At 38.0% G+C, this 27,128-nt stretch overlaps 1 protein-coding gene across 2 annotated transcripts in view; it reads left to right on the top strand.

Annotated features, from left to right (window-relative positions):
• The window catches only part of SLC2A13 (solute carrier family 2 member 13), a 170,836-nt gene that overhangs the window by 33,469 nt on the left and 110,239 nt on the right, over positions 1-27,128 (top strand). For both annotated transcript variants that reach the window (XM_052789428.1, XM_052789427.1), the window contains exon 3: positions 5,999-6,207. In XM_052789428.1, coding sequence (XP_052645388.1) covers positions 5,999-6,207 — 209 coding nt within the window. The remainder of the gene's footprint in view (positions 1-5,998; positions 6,208-27,128) is intronic.

Here is a 27,128-nt window from a genome sequence, read left to right as displayed (position 1 = left end):
GGACACAAGTTGTTGTAAGGCCTTCGATTTCTATTGCTACAGCCTGGAATCATTTTGCTATTTGAAAATCCCAATTTGAAGGATCGTCCCCCCAACCCAAAAATTTGCAACATAAACATCACTATGTCCTCTGGCTTCTAATGGAGCTGAGTAGGGATTTCTAGGTGCACTGAAGTTTGAGGTTTAAGTTAGGAACAATTAATTTGGGACTTGGTACATAGAAGAACTTGGAACCTGATCTTATTACAGTATTTAAAGAAATATGCATTAAAACAAAAAGTTAATGTTTTCTTAATGAATCTGTGGTTTAATTTGTGTATGTGTGAAGATTCAAGAAGTTTGAGGTTTTTACTTTTTGTCCATGTGATTGTTGCCTTTGCCTCTTTTGTAAAAAGATGTCACATGTCACTTTAAGAAAAAGTCACTTCAGGCTGATTTAGTTTAGTTAGTTTAATTCTAAGTTTTAGCTCTGCTTTGTGCTTTTTGAAAGTGCATTGGTTACTTTAGCTCAGATGAAAATAGCATTTTGCATTTTTACATGAAGCTTTTGCTGACCTTTTATAATACAGCAGCGTTCTCTGGCGGACTATATGTCCACTTATGGACAACTGAGAAACAGCCTTCACTGAAAGAAAAATTTAGTTTTATAGGATTGCTAATCCCTTTCTGCAGTTAAAGAAATATGCTCAATTTTGAGAAGAGTTAATGGCATGCAGTAATGCATTTCTAAGTAAAATACAAACTGAAGTATTTGATCCCCTATGCCAATTACTCAGTAGTTGCTTTATTATTTTAAATTAACTTTTAGCCTAAATAATTTGCTAATGTAATGGCTCCCTATGCATGGGGCTGGATGGGAGGAATGGACGAGTAAAGGTAGTTATTTAGAAATGGAGCTCTGAGTCACTGTTACTGTTAAAGGCGTTGTGCACTTTCTGTTTAGGCAGATCTTTCAAGTTCAGTTTACCTCAGTGGTTAGGTATTCAGCTGGGGGAAGCTTTTGTGGATGTAAATCCGTTTTTTTTTTTTCCCATTAGTGTGCTGACACATAGGAGGTAAGGATGTGTTTGTAATCTGTGTGTTTCTGTAAATACTGGTGTATTGGAAGAAAAATACAAGCTAACAAAGTCTCTGACAAGTATTGATCTTACCGGAGCTGTGTCTTTTGTATAGTTGTTCAGGTAAACTAAGATACTCCCTAGCTTGAATTTTCTGCATCTCAAAAGCAGACTTCTAGGCTTCTTTGGAAAAGATCTGTCAAAGAGCTGGCATTGTGGTATAGGATGTATCAGTTTCCAAATCAAATAGTGACACAGGGTTGACAAGTACATTTGTATGTTGTCCTAGTTTCAGCTGGGATAGGGTTAACTGTCTTCCTAGTAGCTGGTACAGTGCTATGTTTTGAGTTCAGTATGTGAACAATGTTGATAACACTGATGTTTTCAGTTGTTGCTCAGTAGTGTTTAGACTAAAGTCAAGGATTTTTCAGCTTCTCATGCCCAGGCAGCGAGAAAGCTGGAGGGGCACGAGAAGTTGGCACAGGACAGAGCCAGGGCAGCTGACCCAAACTGGCCAACGGTGTATTCCATACCATGTGACATCATGCCCAGTGTATAAACTGGGGGGAGTGGGGGCAGGGGAAATCACCACTCGGGGACTAGCTGGGTGTTGATCGGTGGGTGGTGAGCAATTGCACTGTGCATCATTTGTACATTCCAATCCTTTCATTATTGCTGTTGTCATTTTATTAGTGTTATCATTATCATTATTAGTTTCTTCTTTTCTGTTCTATTAAACTGTTCTTATCTCAACCCACGAGTTTTACTTCTTTTCCCGATTTTCTCCCCCATCCCACTGGGTGGGGGGGAGTGAGTGAGCGGCTGCGTGGTGTTTAGTTGCTGGCTGGGGTTAAACCACGACATATGTAAATGATTATTTAAGTGAAAAATACCATTCCAGTTTGTTACACACACAGAAGTTACCATCTTTCGATATGTTACTTTGTAAATATATTTAGTTAAAGTGGAAGATTAGGTGGAAGGCAGTAACCGTTGTCAAATGTAGATTCATCTTTTTGTAAAACACTGATATTTCAATATGCCACTGTACCTTAAATAGGAGTAAGGCTCCCACCCACTGAAATGCTGCACAACTGTTCTGAGAACTTCTACATTGGCATAACTTATTCTTCTGTTTGGAACAATAAATAAACTACTCTGGTATAGTTCAGGCCCTTTAACCTATCTGAACTGAAAAAAAAAAAAAAAAAGTAAAATCTAGAACCTGTGGATTGACTAAGACTAGGAGGTTGGGTGTTTGATCAGAGCTGTGTGAGGTGCTGACTTTTGAAAATCTCCGACAATGGACATTTCCATTTCTCAAGACAACTTGTTCAGATGTTCAGTCACTCTTACTGTGAAGAATTGTTTTCACCTCATCTTTGATCTGAATTTTCCTTGTTGCAACTTGTGACTGTTGACTCTTGTCCTTTCACAGTGTACATCTGAGAAGAGTCTGTCTCCATCTCCTCTATGAGCTCCTTTTCAGTTGTGAAAGATGCAATTAGATCTCCTTTTGATCTTCTCTTTTCTGGATAGCACAAACCCAGTTCTCTCTTCTTTTATGTCATATGCTCCAGTTGCGTGACCGTTGTAGTGATCCATTACTATTCCTGGTTTGTAGCTTTCTGTCATGTTGGTGGTCCTAGTTTTCCAGATTCAGCACAGTGTGTTGAGTAGTGAGGAGTAATTTTTTCTTGCAGCCTGCTGGCTCGTGCTGGGTAACTTTTGCTAAGGCAATAATGGTATGTTTTATGTACATGCCAAGTACTGTTCTGCTGGATTGAGCGGAGCGAAGTGAAGTGAAACTGTTGACAATGCATTGGGCAGAAACTGAGGCTCTGCTAGTGATGAGGTATCCAAGGATTCTCAGCTGCGATGCTGGAGCTGTTAATTGGGGATTGTGTACTTGTGTATCTTCAGCTAGTTTACTGCAACCTAAGACTGAGCAGGGAAGAGTACAGATGGTCTGTCACCTGGAAAGAGTAGCCAGCAAATGCATGGGGTGAAATCACAGATGTTCACTCCTGAGTCATCATATATAAGAAGGAAAATTATAGCAATTATTGTAGCTCTTAGTGACTGAATGGCTAAGTATTGGAGTGCTACAAAAAACAATAATGAATCTTACTTTTTCTCAGCTCTGCTTGTTCTTGGAAACGCTGGATATTAAATTAAAAATAAACCAAAGAAAACAAATTTTTAACCTGACTCTTACATCAGGTTAGCATTATAAACCCTGCTAATGCCATCTTAATAGTATTGCAGCAGTGTGTCTGAGAAGGAGAAATGTTACAGCAGACTTATTAAATTTCATGCTGGTTTTTTTCAGGTCTGCTAGACATCTGGCTTCAAATGCAAAGTCTTGTACTCTGTATAGGAAAGAACTATATTAGATTTCTGAAAGGTGGCTCGCTTCATGAAATGTCTAAAATTGCCTGCCTTTACTCTAAATTGGTTATATCAAAATTGCTTGATCTGAAAATTGCAACAACTCTTGAACTTGCAATGGATGTATGCTCTTAACTGAACATTTTCCTTCTGGCCTGCTCCTTGTACTCAACTTTGACCAGAAGCATGTCTATTGGAAACTAATTTTAGTGAGCGAGCACTTTCTGTACATTTCTTTTTTATCTTGCCTGTGATAAACAATCCAATAGAGTCCAACTGGTGGCTTTAGCAGGCTGGATCGAGCTTTCAGGAGCCTCAATTGATTTTGCTTCCTAAGATGATTGCAGGTACCCAACTGCTTAGTTCTGGAGGCTCTGGGACTGAAGGGCTTTGGAGGAGCAGAAATTAGGTAATATGAGTGTAAAGGACTAAATCTGTTTATTTAGATGCATTAAAAGATCCTTTTGCTTGCAGTTTGTCAGAATACAGCGATTGTGTTTTTAATCTCTATGGTTTTGTTTTACTTTTCATTTGAAATAGAAAAGGCTTTCTAAATACCACTCTAATGAAGATATTGAATATACAATTTGGTGAGCTTCAATGGTGTATGTGTAAAGGTGATTCTGTATATAGCTACCAAAATGTTTGTGGAGAGGGAAGAGCATAGGAAGAAATGAGGACATTAATGAATGAGAGCACTAGTGAATTAGTGACACTTACTAGATATATTGGCTGAAGACTACTCGACTAATAATCCTTCCACGAGCTTTGTGCTTTGAATTTATTTTCTTCCTTCTACTTTTCTTTTTTTTAACTAATGATGAGCTATACCATTCTTAAAATGTTAGAAAATAAGAGATTTGCTCACAAATTTCTTTCTAGAGCAAGATTTACTTGTGTGACCTTTCGAATTTTTTGCTGGTTTTAGGAAGAACTTGAGGGCTCATCTTGGGGATAGGAAGACTGGCCTGCATGCACATTGTTCTGGGATGGCCATCCTCTTTGCATTACCTTTTGGGTATTCTTTTCCCCATTCTCTGGTTTTCTGCCCTATTTTATTGCTCATGTTTTATTTTGTTAAATCTACAAATGCCTCTAAGAAAGTCTTTTTCCATTTTCATCCAAAATGCATTTGGACTTGACAAATACATTTGGTTCATTGCCCTGAAACAAGGTTTCCATTAATGGTTGTGCTGTTTCCTACTCTATTAGCAATCTCATTTCACAGCATGCTGTATGAAAACATACAGGTGAGAGACTGCCAAATCATCTGTGTGAAAGCATGCATCCTGGGGTATGAAGAGAGGAGCTAGAGGAGAGATTAGCAAATCTCCTTAATCTCCTGACTGATGTCAAGGTGTGAACCTGTTCAAGAGTACAGACTGCCTCAGTATTCAGTCTGAGGGCTAGTTTCTGGATGTGTTTTAATGATTGTAACCACTGATGTGAAACCCGTGGTAGCTGCGATAATGTACAGGTGACACCAGCACTGCCTAAAGTCTTTAATGGAAGTGAAAAAAATCTTAGTGAAGTGCAAATGGGAAAAGGTCAGATTTAAAAAGCAGAACAAAATTATACATTGTTCTGCAATTCTTGTTATTCTTCTTAATGTTTTATTGAAGGAGTATAAAAATGTGAAGCGTGTAGACCAGAACCACCCATGGAAGTTGGTGGTATGCTTGTCTTCCACAGACTTTCTCCTCCCCTTTAGTTGGAACAAATAATGGTATCTGTCGGTGTCTCAGGTGTCAGTGCTGATCCTTGGAAGCGTAACTGTCCAGCCAGTGGTAATTCTCTGAGTAGAGAACTAGCCTTAGTGCTTTGTATAGTAACCCGCCTGGGCATCTAAAACAGTTTTGATTTAAAACCTAACATTGCAGCTGGCTGAAGATTTACAAGCAGACTCTCTAAAACATCTGGTATAAATTGCTGTGCTGGTGAAATTAACTTTTTTCAGTGTTTCTGCTTATAGTCAGAAATTTTCAAAAGTAAAACGGGCATCTCCTTACACAAGAGGTGTATTCCTTGGTCACATGTGTCTGTGTGTACATATTACTGGCCCAATTAAGCATTTTTCATTGGCTGGTTTTGGAGTTGTTTTTTTTTTTTATTTGTCTGTAAAACAATTAGCAGGATTTCAGTCTTATTTTTGCCATCAGCAGTACCCATTTATTCTCTGTGCCTTTGCTTTCTCTTTCTGTTCATTCTTTTATCTTCACCGAAGGGATTATCAGTTTCCAAACTACTGGAATGTTTCAGGGTTTTTATTTAGTCTGACTTAATGTCCTTGGGACCAATGGCTGTAGGGTCAGTGGTGGCAGAATAGTCAACATGTCCTTGAGATTTCCTTGAATTGAAAGTGAGGGTCCTGTATTCTAAAATACTTGCAGAATATGATTCTTGCCTGCTTAACTTCTGGTGATAAAGAATATGAGGGGAAAAGGGTTTGATTTGTAAATTACAGCTTGAGTAGCTATAACTGAGTCTTCTCACAGCACGTTTTTGTAGGCAAATATTAGATATTTTTTTATTTACTTACTTATTTCCAGGTACATGCTGGGCCTGTCGGCTGTTCCGGCAGTTATACAGTTTCTGGGATTCCTGTTTCTTCCTGAAAGTCCCCGTTGGCTCATTCAGAAAGGCCAGACTCAGAGAGCACGGAGAATTCTGTCTCAAATGCGTGGCAACCAGGCAATCGATGAGGAGTATGACAGTATCAAAAACAACATTGAAGAAGAAGAAAAAGAAGTTGGAGCAGGTATGCTGAATGCTTGTTGGCCTCTGCCTATCAATGAGGAGATAAAAATCAGAAGAAATGTTGGAAGTCATAGCCTGTAGGAACTTGATGTTTTGTTTTTTCTTGTCTGTTTTGCTGTTGTTTGAAATATTTCATATACTGGTAGTTTAAAAAATGAACAGACGTTTCTATGATCCTACAGTTTTAAATTAGGTTCTGATTTCTTAAGTGAGAAAAGAGTAAAGTTGTGTAAGATTCTAAGTTTATACCACCTACGCTTATGTGAGAATTGCACTCAAAAAATTACTCTGTTTAAGAATGCACATCTTGAAGAGTGGAAATAAATAAAATGAAGTTTGGTTTCTTTCATCAGTGGAAGAGGCCAAACAGACACTGGGGAGGTCAGAAGGTGTTTTACGTGCCTGAATTATCCAGAGGCTTTGTCCTGGCCAACCATATTCTAGAGAAGCAGCCTTTGGAAAGATTTACAAAACTACACATGTAATACAGAGATTCTCTTTCAGTAAAGGCAGCTGCTGAAAGTCCTTTTGGTCTGTCCCCAAGAGAATAGGGCATCTAAATCAAATCCTTTTTTTACTTTTTTGTATCCTTATGCCATAATTGCTCAAAACTTTATGTGTGTGCTTATGTATGTACGTATAAAGCAAGATTGCCATTCAGTTGACTTTGTCCGCTACATATTTTTTCCTTTGTTTTGTGCTGAAAGTGTTAATCTGGGAATGTCAACTAAGGCTCTTAAGTAAGACTCATCTTAATTCTTGCTTCATTAAACATTGATAGGAAAATACTGAAACTTCTCAGTACTGGTGGAAAGAAAAATGCAAGTTATTTTAAGTCTGTGTAAATTGAGATTCAGTATCTTATAATACCTAATCTTATTGCCACATTGAGTTTGACTTTGAGCCTTACAATAAATAAGTATCTGGAAAAAGTTATTTGACACGTATTAGTGAAAGGATTTTCAAAATATTCATCACTGGTGTGAAGCAGGGCTGGAATTTTTTTTCTCCCATTATGTTTTTGAGGCTTTGGATACTTTCTTCCAGTTCTTTGTGGCGTGGGCGGGTGGGAAATGAAGTTCATTGAAGCTGATTTGATAAAAAGCTGAAGTGGATATTCGTAGAACAGCTTGGGTTTAAGAGTCCTGTGCTGAGGTTCTTGATCCTTATTAGAGATTGGGCTGTTGAGTTCTGTGGAAAGCCACTTAATGTCTAGTATTAAAAGTTTTTATGCTTTGTAGAAATAAAAAGAGCAGGTGTTTGACCCATCCAGTCCCTTATTTTCAGTCACTGGGCTATAGGGTATGACCTTGTTTCTTTCTCTTAAATCTTTCCTCATGCTGCTGTTTCACTATTTGTAAACTAAATGTGGTATTATAAGACTGCAGTAGGACTGACTCCAGTCCTCTATACATTTGTAACTTGGACTGGCACACTAATTACGAGGTTGTTAGCTTTCTTGGATGTGCAGGTCTCTTGGTTTCCCCCACACACTCCCCCAAAAACTTACTGTGTTCCTGGAGTCCAGTTAAATCAAGCACGTTCCTAGGAGAAAGCTTGGTTGCAGAGAATCAGTGTTTTTCTCTCAGGTAATCCACCGCATCAGAGTTGACACCAAAGGGCATTAAAAAAATGAGGGTAGTTACAAGTATATGCTATCCTGCTTGTTATAAATGCTTAGCAAACAGGCATTAGGTAGTTATGGTCACTCTTGTTTTTTATTATAACTTGGTTATAATTGCACTTCATCCCATTTAACCCAAAGTCTTCATTGTTATAAAAAGGTATGCTGTGTATCAGCACCAAGACATACATTATTTTTGTTACCTTTCTGTGACTTACAGGTGGTATTTATAAGTGGTGTTAAATTGTAATTACTTTCATTTCTTGAGGAGTTGTCTGGATCTTCAGTATTGAAATTGGCATGCATAGTGCAAGAGCAACTTACTGTTCATGGTTTCATTGCTAGGTGTTCAGGTATTGACAACTTAAATGTGTGCTTCTGCAAAGACTTTGCATTTTATTTTGCTGTGTGTATTTTGGTTGGGTGGTTTTAGGGTTTTTTTGTTTGATATATTGCTGTAGTACTTTTTTTTATTCATTTCTCCTATTTGTGGCAGACGGTGTTTTAAAACACTAGTTAATAGCAGTGACAAAGGATGGTAGTAATTCCTATTAGACATTGTGGACATCATTCCAGTTTTACAGAAAGCTTAAATGACCCTAAACTGACAGTGTGTTTATGTGGCATTCAAGGAAAGATAACTTTGTAGATCGAAAATCATCTGGCTTACTTTTAGGTAAAAGTGCCCTTTCCTTTCCTGTCTTTTTCTTTCTTGGAAAAGAACAGATGTTCTTTTTTTATTAATTGATACATGAGCATCTTTGCCAGTTTCTTAGGGCATCATTTCCTAAGTGAAAATAAGCCTGTGTTTGACTCCTCCTCTGCAAGGGAGTAACAGAATGTAACCATAACATATTCTCCAGTCCCATACTAAAAACTGTAATGCCTTTTGTAACTGTTTCATCAACTATTCTTGTCACGGAAATAATGAATCACAGGGGAACTTCATCTGTGTTGTTTAAGCTACTTTCTTAAAATTTTGGTTTTAATGTCTGTCATAAAACCAGAGAAGTTCATTGCATTTTCCACATGGTCATCAAGCAGCTTCTGGCTTGAAAATAATAAAAATGCCTTCAGCAACCAAATTCTGTTTCCGAAGTCTTTTGTACCAATGTGGGATACCTGTTAAGCGAATGATTCACATTTCTTTACCCTTTCCAATACATTCAGCCAAATCACTGCTGCTGATACTGCTTAGCAGCTTATATTTTAGCATTTTCAGAGTGGTATCAGGAAAAGGATGTATCTTTTTGACAAACACTTTCCCCACGACTGGTTATCCAAATGACATTTTTTCTGCCAGTCATAAGTACTGCTTTTGCATGCTCTATTCTGTGCTCCCAGTGTGACTTACGGTGTTGTAACCTTGTATTTTGAGAAGCGAAGGGGAGGGCATTGCATTCTGCAGTAACATTACAAGTCAAGCTGAATCTTGGTTAAGTCCAGCTAATCATCATCTGTTAACATCATCCCCCTCTCAGATGGTGGGGCTGTAGTGCAAAAGGGAGCTGATGATTGGAAAATCAAGGGTAGAAGGACTAATGAGGAAGATGTTATAAAGAAGAGATCTCCCCAAGAGTTGTGGAAACAGTAGTTTATAGGTGCCAAGTGGCCTCCCCTTCAAATATGCTCTGGATTCTGCAGATTCCCCAGTGCTTGACTTAGGCTCTGAAGGCTTAGGGGAGAGAATGGCCAGAAGGTTGCCATTTGCAGCCAAGGGAAGGGTCAAAGGCATTGCTGGGAGAGCATTCTGGGGCGACTCTTCCTAGCAAAACAGGTCTGACTCGCGCTGCTGCTGAATTGTAGTTTTTAGTACAGTTAAGACAGAGGTTCTGTACTGCGCTTAGTTAAAAACAGGCAATCAAATCATAGCAATGCAGGTAAGCACTGGCACAACAGCTTAATACACAGGTATAGATGAAGTAGCTTGTGTGCCTAAGCAAATTAGAGAGTGGGATTTGTAATGCTAATTCTAGAGCAAGCACTTTGGAGTGAATTTAATGGGGTGGTTTTGTGCATAACATTAAAGCTAGCTAGCACACCTTTTGTAAAAGTTTTACAGGCTGCCAGTGTAGTGGTCATTTCAGACTGGAAAGAAATCATTATAGCATTCAACAGAGACATTTTAAATAGGTCATTAATTTCCTATATGTTTGACAACACTCCAATGTTCAAAGCAAATCAAAGTATCAATTTGTACTGTCTTTCTGGGTGAAAGCATCTGCAAACTGCGTGGTTTTTCTTCATGCCCCTCTTCTAGCAACACAGAGCTGTGATGTGCCAGGATGCATGGTATTTCACGTGAAATCAGTAGTGATGAATATAGTACTAACTTAGCATCTTGACGAAATGAACATCATTTGCATTAAGACTAGACATTTATTTTTGTGGAGATGAAGGATGTGTAACCATGGATCATAATTACACTGGGAGAGCAGTGTAATCTCCCCCAGCCCTATTTATCCCACACCTGTGAATTAGGGTTGAGACTCTTGACCTATCTGCTACACGTGTGGACCTTTGCATTTTATTATCTGTTCTTATCCATATATATGTGTCAACTTCTGATCATGAAGATGTCTTTTTTGCACATGTTATGCTTAGTAATTCTGGCCGTGTAAAACTGCTGGGGCTCAGTGGTGCATGGAACCATGCTGCTTCTGTGAATTTCACGGAGTGATTTAGAAAATTGATCATTGCACTGTAATATTGTTTAACCTACCATTCTGTCTGTTATGTAAAGGGCACTGCTTCTGGATCAGACATTTTCTTGTGTTCTCATTATTTTAATACATTTTTTGTAATAGCTTAGCTTTTTTTTTTTTGTGAGACCAAGAAAAATGTGTCCATGCCACACTTTCACTCCTGTAGGCTTGACTCACTTTACTACTTTGCTGAATTTCCTATTGGATCAGTGAGTCAGTCTCCTTTTTTAGGTTTTGTATTTCCCTGTTGGAGATAAATGTGTTATGATATAAAGGTAGAATCACCTCATTACCGTTAGGTTTCAGCTCACAACTTTACCCAGTTAGCTGTCAGTTTAAATGAGAGATTATCAGGCAGGAGATCTAGACCCTCAGTCCTTCCTGGTTCCAGTACATTTCTATTTCTTGCACCTTTTCTTCTTAAGGAATATTTTAACTTGTTAGTATTCCTGGCTGTGGCTTTGGCTGGAACCATTTGACCTGCATCTTTCTAGGGAGATACTAGAAGCTTGCAATGTTTTCATTCTTAATCATAATTCTCCCCTTACTTCTGGGAGTCCTTTTTATCCTAGGCCATTGCCTGCCATGCCTGGTGTTGAAAAAGATAGACATATGCTTATTATTATTGGACATGAGCTGGAATCTTATTTAATGAAACTTGGTAATGCTGTGATGCTCTGGTAGGGCTGTGCAGAACTCTGAATCATTCCACTTCCAGGCTCACAAATCCTTATTTGAAGTTAATTTCTCTTTTGTGATATTAAGTGGCTGTTGTTACCTGTAACCATGAAATTAGATGGAAGTCTTTGAGGCAAAAGGAAACAAAGGAGTTGGGCTAAGGATTCGTTGAAGAAAACCCTGAATGTAATATGGTTGGTAGTCATGTCAACCTAAAATTATTGCTTGTACCAATGCCAGGGTCAGTTCCAGGTGGGTTTTGCATTTGGATTTTGTGGGAAGCATGGCCAATGCAAGAGGTACTTGAAAGGATTGTCTTTGTTTTGTTCTTGTATTTTAACCATTTGATTTGTAGAATTATTTTTTTGTTCCCTTAAGAACAAAAATTCTTCCTCTGTATGTCTCTGTTGGAATTTGTTTTGAGTTGAACCCATAAAAAAAGCACTCCTCTGGATAATTTAAAATTCATGCAATGCAGGCAAATAAAACATGGAGACATTTGATCTTGAGAAAGTATACTAACTCAATTCACTGTATGATCAGATAACAAGAAAAAACTGTCTACAAAACTTGGCAAGGAATACTGAAAGTACAAATTACTGTATTAAACAATTGATAGAGATAAGAAGATTTTTGGTTCTCCTTTTATCCTTAAAGCCTTGTAAAAGGCTGACTTATTCTTGCAAATATGACCTTTGAGATATATAGTGTATAAAGGATACTATTGTTTTTCTGCCTTCTATAGAAATTTGACTGCTATATTTTAAAAATAGTTTTTTTCTGGTGTCTTAGAGCTCTGCTTATAGCTTCAGTTTGCATGCCTAACTATGAGTTTGGGAATGTCTGTATACTTTAGGAATCCTGGTGTTAGCATATTTACCTGGCAGGCTGTTTTGAGTCGGCCTTGCTTCAGTGGCTTATGACCAAAACCAATCCCTTAATCTTTCGCCTTGGTTTTCAGTGTGCTGACATAAATTTAATGTTTATCTGGAAATGGTGGTTAATTGCCTGCCTGCAGATCAGATTCTTCTGACTGCTTCAGATGTATGTTTTGGAACAAACTCTTCTTTGCCTGAAGTCCAGACAGATTTCATGTATGGTAGTCCTAAAGGGCAGGAAAAAGCAAAACTCTGTAAAACTTGATGTAAGTATAGGGAAGCACTGTGAGGCAGGAGGGTTTGGTTTGGTTTTGTTTCTTTTCCCCACTTCAGATTCACTGTGAAGTTTCTGGACGTAAAATTAGCTTTCCATTGACAGTGTTATTAGCTTTATATTAGTTCACAGCTTCTGAAGCCTACAGAAAATTCAAGCTACAAGTCTGGAAAATAAAAGAAAACTAAAAAGACTTCATCTCTTGCCAGTTCAAAAATAAATTTGGGCATAATGATTTTGTTTTAAGCTAAATGACATTATTCACATGTTGAAGCTGAATTTGCTGATGTTCAGGTAGTATTAACTGCTGCTTTTCATCTGAAGTTGCTTGTGGGGACTACGTGTTTGGAAACAGTATTGGATTCCACTCCAGTACTAGTGCATCACTGAACTTTCAGCTGCTTCCTATGCTTTGTTTAGGAACAGGTATCAGTTTTGTGAAAACATATGTTTCAGAGTGGAAAAAAATGTTGGAAGAGTAAGACTAGTGATTTATATCCTTTCATGGGAGAATGTGGTTCTTCTAAAGCAAAAAAAGACTGAAGGAGAGGCTGTGAATAAGGATAGGGTACTTTATTTCAGTCATGTCCAGGGGAATAGGGATTTGTTACTTGTGCTTAAAAACCAAACAAATCCCTATACCCCACCCCCACCTCCCCGCAAATTTAACTAGAATAGTTTATTTTTCTGTCTTAATATGAACAGCCCAAATTAGGCATTTTTGGCTGGTTGTTCAGGTGTTATCATTTTCTCTGTTTCGTATTTATTATCTGTTAGGGCTAGCTACAGTACTTCAAATTTATAGAAAAGTACCTTTTTTCTTTAACACAAAAAATAGACGTTTTTTGTATTTAAACAAGCTAGTCTGACTGACTTGGACTAGATCAGTTTCTAGAAGCTATTGGCTTCTGGCCCCAATTTCCATGCCTTCTAGGAGCTCAGTTCAGTTCTAGAAAGTGGTAAGCTAGACGCATTTCATGGGTTTTCTCAAAGTAGTGCTTAGCTGTATAACTTGGCCTGTTATTAAAATCTGCTGTATAATAGCATAACCTTTAAACAGCATTTGTAACTGTATACATTTACAGTAGTTCCTTCCCAGTTAGCCTGGGGGAAAAAAAAACCAAAAATAGTGTGGCATGTGGTGAGATTTTAGGAAAGCTGGACTAAAGATTCCTGGCAGAAGTAAACTTCAAGGACTTGGGGCGAATATTCTTGGTCAACAAAAAGAAAAATGGATGTGCATAACATGACTAATAGTAAACGAGTGAAGCATGCAGAAAAGACTAGAAATAGGAGGAGAGGGGTGGGGTGGGTGGGAAGACCAAAAAAAAAAAAAGACCTGAAGGAGGTGGTTATTGCATTGTAGGGAGGCAAAACTATTCTGAACAGTAATAAGACTTGTTCCTTACTCAGTACAGAAATGGGAGAGAAATTAAGTGGTGAGAGACACGTATATACTGTCCATAACACACACAGTTTGTTACACTGGGAAGGGAGCCTGAGGAAGTGAGGTGGGCCTGAGAGAGAGAAGCCTGTGTTGGTAAAAGGTAGTCATAGGATTTTAATGCCAGGATAGGAATGAAAGGGCAGAATACATCAGCTTAAAGGAAAGCTACACACATTTAGCTGGTGGCTTGAGGCATCTGGCAGTGGGCCAGCCTTGCCACTGATGGTGGTGCAATAACCTCTTCCAAATTGCAGTGCGAGGATTTGTTGCTGCTGTCGTGCTCACCAGCTCACCAGGCTCCTGCCTCTTTGGTCTGAATGGACCAAACCAAGACTCCGAGCCTTGGAGTCAGTGTGCTGGAGAGCAGGTTCGGTTTGAGGTGAGATGCCTGGAGTGTGGTAGCTTGGTTGTGTTAGAAATGGGAAATATAATTTTGAATTTTCTGCGTACTCTTGTGCGAGAGATGGGCACACGCTGCCTTCACAGCAGAATTTGCTCTTTGGGCCTTTGGTTTTTTCTAACATGGTTACACTGACGTACTTGTTTCTCACCTGAAATTCCGGATCTATTTTTTTATATTTATGTATATTGTTCTCAAGAAGTAATAAAATTATGGTACCTCTAGTGCTGCTAATCGTATTCAAGAGCTCAGTTAATTAAAAAAAAAAAAGGAAAAGAAAAAAAAGAAGGCCTGGTTCTTCATCGTTTCCCAGCTGGATCCAGCATCTGCACTGAATACACAATTCTAAGCCAAACGCTCCCACTTGAGCTGCCTGTTCACATGCAGCAGGGATTCAGACAAAATATACAGTGTTGTGTGAAAACGTTAATGGGCATAGGGGGAAAATTTTTTTTAGACTGGTGAGGAATAATTATAACACTTTACTAAGCTTAGTAATATGGTTCATTATTTAGGCCTTAGAGCAGGTACTGTGGCAAAAATTGGAGATAATCTTGCAGCTTCTTTGCCCTCTGACCTTGTGAAGATGAGTGGAAACTCTAAAATGGATTTAAGGTTTTTAATAACAATGTTTATATGTAAACACCACAGACAAGTGGCTGAGCAAACTTTACCTGTTGGTCCCATTTTAGCCTTTTCAGCATAATCATTAATATTAAAAAAGCTTTTTTTTTTTTTAATTACTGTTCCTTTGCCATGTTGTGAGAACCACATCAGTGCACAGCTGACTCTTCCTCTGCTGCCTCCTAGGTTACAGGCTTTGCACAAGGGCAGAACTTGGTCCACCCATCAGATGTTAGTGGTTCTTCAACAGCAGTAGTTTTTCTTTGGCTCTGTGGTCAGGTGAATACAGTGTTTATACAGCCTGTTTAAATTCAAGTAGTTTGTTAATAGGAAGAAACCATGAGGGAGGAAGAAGGGTTTTAAACAGTGTTTGCACTTATTTGTTTTACAGAAGGCCATATTCTGCTCCTGCAGTCTAGTCAGGCTTTATTTTTTCCAGAGACCTTCACCAAGGTATTGTCTGCCTGATTTTTGTCCAATGCTCATCTTTTTCTCTTGCCTTTTAAAATAACAGCATTGGGGTTTTTTTGATCTTTTCTGTTTTCAAGATAACTTTGTTCTTCTCGCAAACCTGAAGGGTTTGGTTCAGAATAAGCAGCTATCCTTGCACGCCACCTGATAGTTCATCCAAAGTATTAATGCACTGAGCATTTCAGTAAATCTTGTCAACCAATGTGAAGTCTGTCACAATTGGCATGCTGCCATGTGTGGATTGTGTTTTGTTTGACTGAAGATGGATTTGGAAAAAAAAAAAAAGGAAAGAATAGTTTAATGTAGTTTACTGCCTGAGCATGTTGCTGCTGTGACTCCCAAACTATCCATTTCAAATGCTCCCTTACACAAATATTCTTGAGCTTTCCCTATGCTAAGAAAGGAAGTTGTTGGGATTTCTTCCTTTTGAAAATAAATTAAAAATGGTGTGGTACTTCCATGTTAACTATTTGACCAGAATATGTATTTAGATCTAGTGCTTTTATCCAGGAGATAAGAAACAGCTTCTTTCTTTACATTAATTCTGTTTGACTGTAATTTTTACAAGTGGTGAACCAGTTCAGAATTGTATTGCATTCATAGTTTTTCAGTCAGCAAAAAGTTAGAATTCTGCTTTCCTTTTTGGTTGTTTTTTTTAATGGCATCCCCATTGAGCATCACTAGGCCATAGTGATGCTCAATAACAGTGTAGTAGTGTGCTAGTCTTGCTATAGAGGCAAATCCTTAGGAAAGAGCTTCCTCCTTATGTTATTTCACTCCAGAATAGGAAGGGTGAGCACCACCTTTTCCTTTTATCATCTGAATGAACGTGTGTGTGGGCTTATGCTTTTCATGTGGTGTTTCTGTAAGTAAAGTACTTTCTAGGATCTTTATTGTGCTGTTTTGTATTCTAAAATATTACTGGTCTCCTGGAAAATGTCCGTGTAGATTAGAGGGGGTTTATATGGTTGAAGCATGTGTGTGCGTGAGATAACTAATGCTGCATGAATAATTCACAATGAATAATTTATCTAATTAATTTAGACTTTCTTTCTGCTTGTCAGTTTTCTGTGAGGAAACTGCAGTTTCCTTAAACATATTTGTTTTGGAAGTGTTGCAGTGCTTTGGAATTTTTCTATGTGAAGCTGTAACAAATGCATTGCAAACTTGAAATTTTTAGTATAAACTCTTTGGAAATTGTGGCTTTCGCGTATTAAACAGTATTCAATCATGTTCTGGAAATACCTGTACAAATAAAGCTCTGAATAGCTCAATTAACAAAAAAAAATTTAAAAGAATCAGTAAAACTGGTCCCTCTCCACCCCTGTTTTCAGATTTCCCTTTTGCTAAAAAACCAACAACCCCCCCCACAAGCAAATTAAAAAAAAAAAAACAAACCAACCACAAAACCTACCACCAACAATTCCTTCACCAAAAGCCAGTTGTCATTTTCTAGCACTTCCACCCCATACATCCCAGGAAACCACTATTCTGTTAAATGTCTTAAATGAGGAAAGGATTACTCCACTGTTCTAGTAGTGGTCAATTTGTGTATGTTTGTTTGGTTGGGTTTTTTCCTCTGAACATTCAGAGGTAAATATGGCTTTTATGGATAATGGTGGTTTTGAACTCTTTTTTCTGATTCTGCACATACTTGAATATTTCTATTTCTGTTGAATAAGAAATAATGTTTTCAAAACCAGTATAGTTCAGTGTCTACAGATATTCAAATATTTACCAAAAGTCATACAGAAAATGTTGTTATCTAGTCAAAGTACATTATCTCACAATGCAGCCATGATGATTTATGAATGAAGAACAAATTTTTTCTCCAATATTGTGAGTTACATTTAGAATTATTCCCTAGCTAAAGGTTGCAAGGGCTTTAAAAACTTCTCCTTTTCCCTGCCATACTTAGTAAGTATCCAATTCCTCCCTTATAGAGTTGACTTCAGGCCAATATTTAGTGTTGGCAAACCTAGCACGTTGTTATTTTTCCCCTCTTCGTTTGCAAGGAACTTGTAGAATTGCTAAGAAACTGCTGAGAATTCAAGTTGCTGTATTGCTTGTAACTGCTTAAATATGTTTAATTGAACATGCTGCATGTTTATCCTGCCCTTTTATAGTGAAATGACAGTTTTTATCGTGGGTTATGAAATGAGCATCTTTGCTGTAACACACGATAGCCTTGTTCTGGCAGCCAGTCTGCAGTGGTGGGCAGGGGCCAGTGGGAACCTGCTGGCATTTGTGGGGTGTCCGTGTGCCCGAACCCATTTGAATTGGGGCTGTGAGGACTTCCAGGCACTTCTTTGCCTTGTAGAACAGTACTTTAGGGCAGAAAGAGTGTAGATCTTTCTTTTGGTACTAAAACTGCATGAATATATTTGGTTTTTCATCAGTGCTGAACATCTTTTACTTTTTATGTGTATTCTCCTAGGCATCAGTGGCTATAAGGAGAACAAAAATACCATTTTCTTTGGTGTGTTTTGACCTGTTTGCCATCACTTACTGAACATGGAAAGGTGTAATTACAAATATTTAATAAAGTGATTGATTTAAGAGCATAAATAATTTTAAGGTAATTATGTCCTTTTGTGATTACATAGAGTAGATTGCACTAGTTTCTTTTAATTTAAATATAAATGTTGTATAAATACCTTATATAACATAAACCACCTCTGATTTTTATTGTAGCTGATGTGGATGTAGCTTGCTTAAAGAGAGTGCAAGTATGGATATATAAATGAATAAATTATAATATCTGCTGTAGTGTATGATATAGAAAGTAGATAATTGACTATGAGCCAGGAGACTTCCTTTTTAGTTAAAGCAAACATACGTTTCTATGGTAATAAAAGCAAGTTTAAAATGTAGGTGGTTCTGACTGTTGCTAGTCTAAAATAAAGGTGGCAGTTGCAGAATAGTTCATTTCATAGCCACAGGAAAACAAGATTTTTATTAAAGAAAAATGCATCTATATAGCCCCATAATAAATTTTTAAAATTTTTGAACTGTAAGCTCTTTCCTTTATTTTTCCTTCCTTTAATTTTGCCTCCTTGCTTTTCACTGTGTGTAGCAAAAATAGGAGTCTGTGTATAAATGCTATACAGCTCTTTTGTTATTATCAAGTAGACTTTAATGGTGATTTGTATTACCCTTGCATCTTTCATATTTTGTCGGGACTTTAAATTTTTAATGTTTTGTTAAGTGATGATTATTTTTAGTAGTACTCAGAGACAAGAGGCATGAGAGTCTTACAACGGAAGATAAATTAAAGCAGTATTTACCAAAGAACACCAGATTGGTGGGGTGAGTTGGGGATAACAGATTGGAAATAAATAGGGTTCAATATAGTGAGAAGTGCTTATCCTACTCTAATTACGGCACAGTATAACAATGGAAGATGTCTAAGACACCATTTCATCTGTAGGTTGGATTGTTTGGAGCTTCACATCCCTTCAAAGCACATTCCCAGAAGAATGATCTGTTACAGAATACTCAAATACCGCCTATTTGTGAGGGAGTGGCCTCAAATTAATCATCCTGCCCCCATCTGTCATACTTGGTATCCCTCAAGCTGTTCACTTTTTTGGTCTCCAAATCTTCGCAAAATCAGTAGGATACATTATAGGGGCCTGAGGATTCAATATCTATGGGGTTTGTTTTTTTTTTTTTAAGAAAGGAGTACAGGCAGCCTATTTCATATATCAGATTATGTTTTGCAGCCAAAACTTGCTGTTATTTAAGCATAGTGTGTGCATACATAAAAACCAAATGGTATCTTTTTGGTCACTTGCATGCTTTGATTTGTTGTGCCATACCCTGACAGAGAGCTTGACAGGTACGTGAAACGTTTATATTAATTTGGCGGGATGGGAACACGTGGTACTGTTCCAAGTTTGAAACTGGATCTTTCAGTTGATCTTAATGTCCGATTTCATGGAATCTTCTTTTGCAACAGCAGTCAAGATTTTCTTAAAGTTATAACCTGAGAATATTTAATGTGAAAATACCAGCCTTAATGCAGAAAATCTGGTATTATGAGATGCACAGTCATTGCCCTCATCGCAGTGGATGCTTACTTGGTTGTCTTTGGTAATTCGGATGATCGGTGTTAACTACTCAGTGTTAAAGACAGTGAATGAAATATCATGAAAAGACATATTGTCTGTGCCACCTGACTGCTGCTTATGGTGCTAGGATGGTGGGTTTGAGTGGTCCAGTTCCCATCCAACAGGAAGAGTCGAGACCTAAAGAAAGGCCTTTGGATATCTGAGCTGCCAGGACCCAATGAAGCTGTTGTTGTTGAATGCTTTATTAGGAAAAACTGCCCAGTTTTATATGATATAAATCCATGTATAATTGTACCAAATTATGGTTAATGAATAATGTTGTAAGCCTAGAAGTAATATATGTACTCCAGGGCTGCATAATCATAATGTTTGCGTTTTAAGTATTTCTTGACATGCTGTATTGGATATAAATCCTTGAAATAAACAGAAAGACACATTTTTAAATGTAACTGAATTTATTCTATATTTAAAGCAACTGTAGCGTAACCCAGTAGCATTACAAAGGAGGTAGAATTTACTTTTTTATTTAGTTATTTTGAGGCAAATTATTTGTATTTTACAAATTTGAGAAGTCATCACTCAGTTTAGCATTCTGTTCTCATCCCAGAAACATTCCCTACCATCTGCAGCCAGTCGTCTGTTGTGCTGTGTGAGCCTGGCATCAAGTACAAAATATCAGCTGGTCTGTATAGCACTGTCTTTGACAGCCCCCTCCAAAATGTGACTGATGGAGGTCAAGATATTCTCTGTTCAGGTGCAGGCAGATCCATTAAAAATGTGACTTCTGGAAAACGTTCACGGGTCTTTCATGGATGCAGCTGCATTTTACTGGACTGTGCAATTTATAATGGGTATGTTAGGAGATACTACATCACAAAAATACTTTAAAATAAGGGCTTCTAATATGCTTTGAGTTTATAATTTTTTTTCTTCTTATCAGCTGAAAATGGTTTTCAAAGTCAACTGAGAGTTATTTTGAAATGTAGTTTTTATAAGCTTGCACACTTCTGCCCTGCTGATAAACTTCTGTTCGTTTCTTCTCTAACTCCAGTAGAGAGAAATTAACCTGCAAAACCTCTTATATGCCTTTTCCCACCTTGTATTTTGGAACCTCATGAATCTGAAGAGCTGTCTTCAATTTTAGCTCAGCAGTTTAAAATAGTTTTCTTTTATCATGACTTGGATAATTTCAAACAATCCTCTTTTCTTCCTCTGGTTCTTCTTAAATGTATTAGTTTTATTTGGTGATAAAATTTCCCCTCTACACTCTTAACATGGTTGCAAGTTTGCATATCTGATATCAGTATTAGATGTAATTTTTGCTTACATTTTGTAATAATGATATTGAGACATTAGTGTTATATTAGGCAAAATTTGTGAGTTCTAACTGTAAGACATAACCATTGAAAACTACTAATCAATTTTGTATGAATCCTATATAATATCATACTCAAAAGTGCAGTATTTTGTTGCTATGGTGATGAACACAATAGTTTTCAGGATTTTTTGTGGCAGGTTATAGTAGTTGAAATGGCTACAAAGAGAAAAAGTATCATCTACAATTTGAGTTCCATTAAGAATATAAACCTTGAATGATGTATAAACTGCTTTTACAATCTGTGTTGCCTTTAGGGCCTGAGTTGTAGTAATGCATTATATCCAAACTAAACCTGTAGAATGAACTTGGATTTAACACTTAAATTAGTTCCAGAGGTTTTAAATGTACTTGTTCATTTGGAAAAATTTTTGCAAGTGATTGACTTGAAGGATTTGGTTATATGAAGTGCAAAGTCTTATTTGTCTTTAGAGAGAGTTTGTGTGGTGTTTTTTCAGTGATTTATATTTCTGTGTAGATAGAGCAGAGAACGTCGGGTGTAGCCTGTAAGGGCTATGTATATTTTTTAGTAAGAACGTGCAAGAACATCTATTACTATGGTAACTGAACCACTTAGGGAACTTCTTATGTGCTTGGTAAAGTAACTTGTAATTGTGGGCTAATGGTGATCCTGAAAACAAGAAAATTTTGCCTTTTCCTCTTTTTTTAAAAAAATCCCATGTATTATTGAACTGTAAAAAGTGCACTGTGTTCATGAACTGTTCAGAAGCACAGCATGGAGCCAAACTCCTTAAAAGCGCAAGCAAACCACTTTCTCCTGTTTTCCTCCATTTGCAGTATTGTGGCTGGAAATAAAGGCTTCAGTTCCTCTTACAACTCTTCTACTCTTCTACGATTCTAGGTACTGGATAGCCCATAGGTAGTGGTCCTTATACAGCTTCATTGATGAGAGATCAAGGTCAATCTGCTGTTCCACAGAAAGAATAGCTGAGGCAGTGTGATTTAATTTCTGTTAGAACTGAGAATAGACCCAAGGTATTAAGTGCTTTGACTACAGCATGTTTCTGAGACACAGTATAGTTCACATACTGTATGTGTCGCCTATGAAAAGTGCTTACACCATTTACTATTCACTGTTACATGGCATCTTCTAGTGGTAAGAAATCTGCTGCTAGATGACTATTCTTGTCTCATTTACTAAAGATAATGTATGGACTAAGTGACTGCAGACAGATAGTTGCACGATTTTTTTAATTAACAAAATGTATGTGTTGGCAACACCAGAAGAGCATTCAGCAGTAATATTAGAAGGACATGCAGAAGTGAAGAGAATCATTCACACATTTATGGAAATGAAAGAATTAAATTGCCTGTAATTCTGCTTACGTATTTGTTTATGTAGTCCTATTAGCCCAATCTTGATTCAGCCATAGTCAACAGCAAACATTAGGAAAGAGTAGAAGAGCCTGAGGCCTGTATGATATTTTACCCAAGTACTCTTCAAGTTTGTGATGATTTTTGATTTATCATCCATGAAATTGCCTGGTCTCCCTATGCACACTTTTAGTACGTTACACGTACTTAAGCTTTAACCATAGATTAACTACAGTGTGGAACATAAGTGATGATTTTAATTCTGTAACTTTTTTTTTTAAATCTGAGGGTTTTTTCAGTTTTTCAGGAGATGTTCTTATATGTTTAGATGTGTGTGGGTTTTGGGGTTTTTTTTTAAGGTAACAACTAAAATGTTCCAAAAGTTTACAGCAACTAATTCAGTTTTTTTGAACTGATTTTTTTGTAGGATTTGCCTCCGGTTAACAAAGTTCTTTAGCCTTTTTTAGGAAAGTTATTTGGTTTTTGCAATCTGATTAGGAAATGCCCCTATATAAAGAGTATGCACCTCTTGATTTCTGAATAACTGTATTTCCAAAATCCTTAATGCAATGAAGTCCTATTAATCCCACTTTACAGAGAGAGAACAAGCAAGGGCTTTGCACCTAAGGAAGTTTCCAAGGGTTGCGTGAGGCTTGTGATGGGATTCAGCTTCCACAACTACCCCTGGCAATACTAGGCCATCCTCAAAATTTTATGCTAAAGTACATGAGCACATATATGCACCTTGAGTGGGGGGCAGAGGGTGCGTGCCAGCCATGGGTGGCAGGTCTTCAGAAGCTCCAAGTGCGGATGTTGATGAAGCTGGCTTAGTACTGACACTTCTGTCAAATGTACCCAAGTGGGTACATTGCTAAACCAAGCAAGTGTTTAGGCTGTTATTCCATGGCTTAAGCATCTTGGTCCTTGAATAGAGTCCCAATTCATTCAGGGTTATATTCTCTTGTATACCCTTGTTTAGAGGTTGGTCTGAGTAATTTCTGTGCAGGTAAAACAACAACTTATTATCACTGACTTGTGGGATTCTAGATGCCTGTGAGGAAGATTTCTCTGTGGCCTGTAGGTCTCACACAAGTCTGAAACCCTCAGTGCGACACGCGGGCTGTCACAGACATCTGCCTCAGCTGGTGTTACTGTTGTAGTTGAAGCCTGGTGCTTGACTTGTTCTCTCTCATAAGCTTAGGGTGCTGTAATGCTTTTCTCAAGTGTTTTAGAAACCCAACACCATCAATGGAGCCTGTTCCTGTGCTCTCCTTATCTGAGCTGAGCTGCCATGCACAGGTGCGGTAACACTCTTACAGTCTCTTCAAAAATTAATACTAAGCAACACAAAGAAAAAAACTTAAAAAGTGATCGCCAAAAATTGCATTAGATAGCTAACTAGGTCAACGCATCCCCAAAGACAGATGCAGACAAACAATCCACATGCATTGCATCTTGACTGGTTCCAAGGTGAAACCTACATTTGTATGAAAAGCTTTCTAGTCAAAACAGGAGTCACAAATTAATCCCCGATGCATGTTTGAAGTACAGACTTGCTGAATCATGAGCTCTGGGGAATGCTTATTGTCATACAGCTTTTAGCTGGTTCATGTTTTCTTCATTTCTTTAACCTGTTTTTATTACTTCTTGAGATCTACCTTTGTCTTTTGATTTCTTTAATTCTCGTGGTACTTTATGGGGATTGGTACTTCTTGTTTCTTCTACTGTTTCAATAACAATGGCTAATGAATTGGTATCTACAAGGAATGCTTAGGAAAGATTGAACTGAGAGTTGCTGCTTGCAACTGCAGGTTTTGCTGTACTTTAGGGAAATCAGAACTTGAAATTTTGCCCATGCTTACTTTTGGTCTGTATCTGTCATGTCAGCCTGCCTTAAATGAGTTTTCTTTTCTTCTATAGCTTATTTACTAAGGATGTCCACATCCAGAAGGATACAGAGTCTTGTGCATTAGTCCTTGGAAACAATGTCCTAAACTTTGCCTATATGTTACCAGGAAGTTGTGATCATTTCTGGGATTAGGATGGATGTTTGATACTTTCTGTGATAGCATTATGTCATCAGGTAACATTTTCAGTAAAATAATTTCCATTTAGTGTAGTGCATCATTTGTGAATGAGTGACGCAGTGATGCATCTCAGCAATATCCTACTCTGAGTTCATGTACTTTCCAAAAGATCAATCTGGGCACTTTGCACATGCTATGACAGTGTTGCCATACTGGCATGAAAAACAAACTTGGGCTTGTAAAAGTCACAGCTGAAGTTTATCCAGTAATTCTGAGAATCTACAATATCAGCGTGAACAACCAGACTCTGAAAAAGAGCAGGGAGAAGGGAAGTGCTTTTCACTTTTCACTTGTTAAAAGTGTTTTAATGACACTGGTTTTCTCCCCGCCCCTCCCCTCCCCCCCCCCCCCAAGGATAAGTCATTAATGAATCTTTCTATTCAGACCTTTTTGTGCTATACATGTCCAGAAGGATTTGTTACTTCTGGGTCAAGCAAGACCATCAGATGCACTTCTTTGGTATACCTGGAAGAGATGGCTGAAATGTTCATTCTGAGTATATATCTGTATACATTTCCAGGTTAAATTTACTTTTCTTCAATTCTTGAAACTGAGTATGTCCACTGAGTGTAAGAAAAATTCTTTTAAAAATACAGTCTATGGATTTTTTTTTTCTCTATTTTGTATATAAAACATGAAGTACACTTTAAGAAGCAACTGAATTATTTGTATAGTTCATTCTGAAAAGTCTTGCATTATTCACTTTTTTCTTTGACGCCAGACTGCTGGTGGTGGTGCTTTTTGAGAAAGCAAGAGCAAGCAAAAAATAAACATTTGTCCTCCTCTTATTAACTGAAAAGTTGTTGTCATGCTGTAATTAATTTTGGTTTTCTGCTTTTTAGTATCCCCATTTCTTTGATACTTGCCTTCCAGCATGTACCAAATGTGAACAGCCAGAAGTCACTGTTTCAGTGACAGATTAATGTGTTTATTGCCTTCTTAAATATTTATTTCCATCCTTGTAAAATAAGGGAAGATGGTGGAGACGCAGATGTTAGACCTGTGTCACAGTGCTTGAGATTGGAATAATTTAAATTGTTTTTAGTGTAAAGACTTTTCTTTACTTGTTTAAAAGTTACACAATGCATTTGTGGAAAATTTACAATCTATACAATCTTTCCAGTTGGTCCTTCTGGTGTAATGTCACAGGGAGTTACTGTCATTGGTGAATTTTGAGATTATAAAACAAATACCTGGCCTTCAGGAGGAGCAAAGTGTAAGTAGAGTGTGGTGTTAGGAAGGATGTTAAGAGGCTTGATTTACATGATGAAATTGGGTAACAAATGCTGAGTTAGGGGATTGTTCTCCTACGGCAGTATGTATTGGTAGAGCTTCATGGGCTGAAGAGTCAGGATGGTTCAGTGTCACCTTGCACAGAAGAAAGGGTATGCTGGCGCTCATTTTGTATGCTGGTAGTCTGAAATGTTTACTTAAATGTTGATGTCTCTTTTCTAGATAGAACTATATGTTTTTGCCATTGTTATGTCACTTTTGAGACCTTCTCTCTACTTGGGACCTGGGAATAAGTGTGTCACATAGGTGACATTTGTGATCATTGTCTTTGTCCACTGAGAATAGAGAAGCCTCCTGTTTTAAATCAATGTCATTGCAATACTATCTATCAGGCATGAATGGTGAAGTGAAATACTGCTCTTCTCAATCACAGAATTGAGTTGCTGTCCTTTACTGAGAAAGGTCTCTTGTTTAAAATCTGAATTCTTGTATTGTAGCACAGGGGGATGACACTACTTTGATTTCTTACAGACTTACGCTCACAAGTTAGTTTACAGAGTGAATTATCTGGAAGAGTCAATGTAAAAAAAACGTTCAGCCTCTTTTCTCATATAAATGGCATCATGTATCACATCTTTGGAGGCTTGCGCTTCCTCCATACAATACTATTTCTCTGTTGCTATGATGGATACTGGTGAAAGATTTGAGAACATGTGAGTGAGCTGTGTGGCAGAGGGTCGCTGGGTGTTTTTGAGGTGAACACTTGGATTCACAGCGGCATAGGACAGCACCCTTGCTGCAGGCCATCTGTAGCGAGCACAGAAGAAAGAGCAGTCGCCTGACTCAGCTGCAAAGCTTCCAGGCGCTAGAGCCAGATCTACCCTTCTGTGTCCTTTTCGAATAAGGGCGACGTGCTGATCTCCTTTGCTGGTATGTGTGTGGGTTCACCCCTCTGGATCTGGTCCTCTCCCACACGCTTCCGCCTCCCCAGCTCCTTTTGTAGAGGCTGTTGGGGTTTTTTTAATTTAAGGTGTTTCTTGCTGATAGAAATGTCACTGAGTCCCACATCTTTGCTGCTTCTCCTGTTGTCCATTGTGGGTGGTGAGTTACAGCCTAGCCTCAGTATTTCTCAGGGGAAACTTGTGTGCTTTCCTTTAATGATAAGTGATACTGGACCACTTCCATTTTCATATGTTATTTTAAAGCTGCAGAATGTAGTGTGTAGTGTTCCTGCAAAATGCCCCATTCAGTCACCTGGGTTTCACTGTCACCTGGATCACCTTGTCAGCCAGCTGCTGCCCACGATACACAGACTGACACAAGCAGAAACAGCTGCTGGTGGACATTCCCACATCTGGACTGAAAATGAAAGAGCCAGCATTCCTGTTCAGAGGTCTGCAACGCACCTGGAGGTGCCAGCTGTAAATGCCCTGATGGACTTGGAGTCAATGTGGGAGAGATCGGTTGTATTTTTGTGGCACAAGTAAACATTTTCTTCTAAGCCCTCTCATCTGACAGCAGCAGATTGTCGTCTTCAAAACTACCTCTTGAGAAGTTTGGTGGGGTTTTTTTCTTTCAGTAAATTACAACTAGACTCACAACCACAGGTTTCTGCTTTCCTTTGTCCCAGTTCAGTCCTGGCTCTTGCTCAGCTTCTTTAAATGTCATGGCTTTTTCTTAACACTGCAAAGGTTTGTTTGAAATATGGAAAAACTTAA

The sequence above is a fragment of the Harpia harpyja genome, chromosome 6 (assembly GCF_026419915.1).
Source record: "Harpia harpyja isolate bHarHar1 chromosome 6, bHarHar1 primary haplotype, whole genome shotgun sequence".
Lineage (NCBI taxonomy): Eukaryota > Metazoa > Chordata > Aves > Accipitriformes > Accipitridae > Harpia > Harpia harpyja.
Note: the sequence above shows the minus strand (reverse complement) of the source record. Positions and strands in the feature narration are given on the sequence as shown.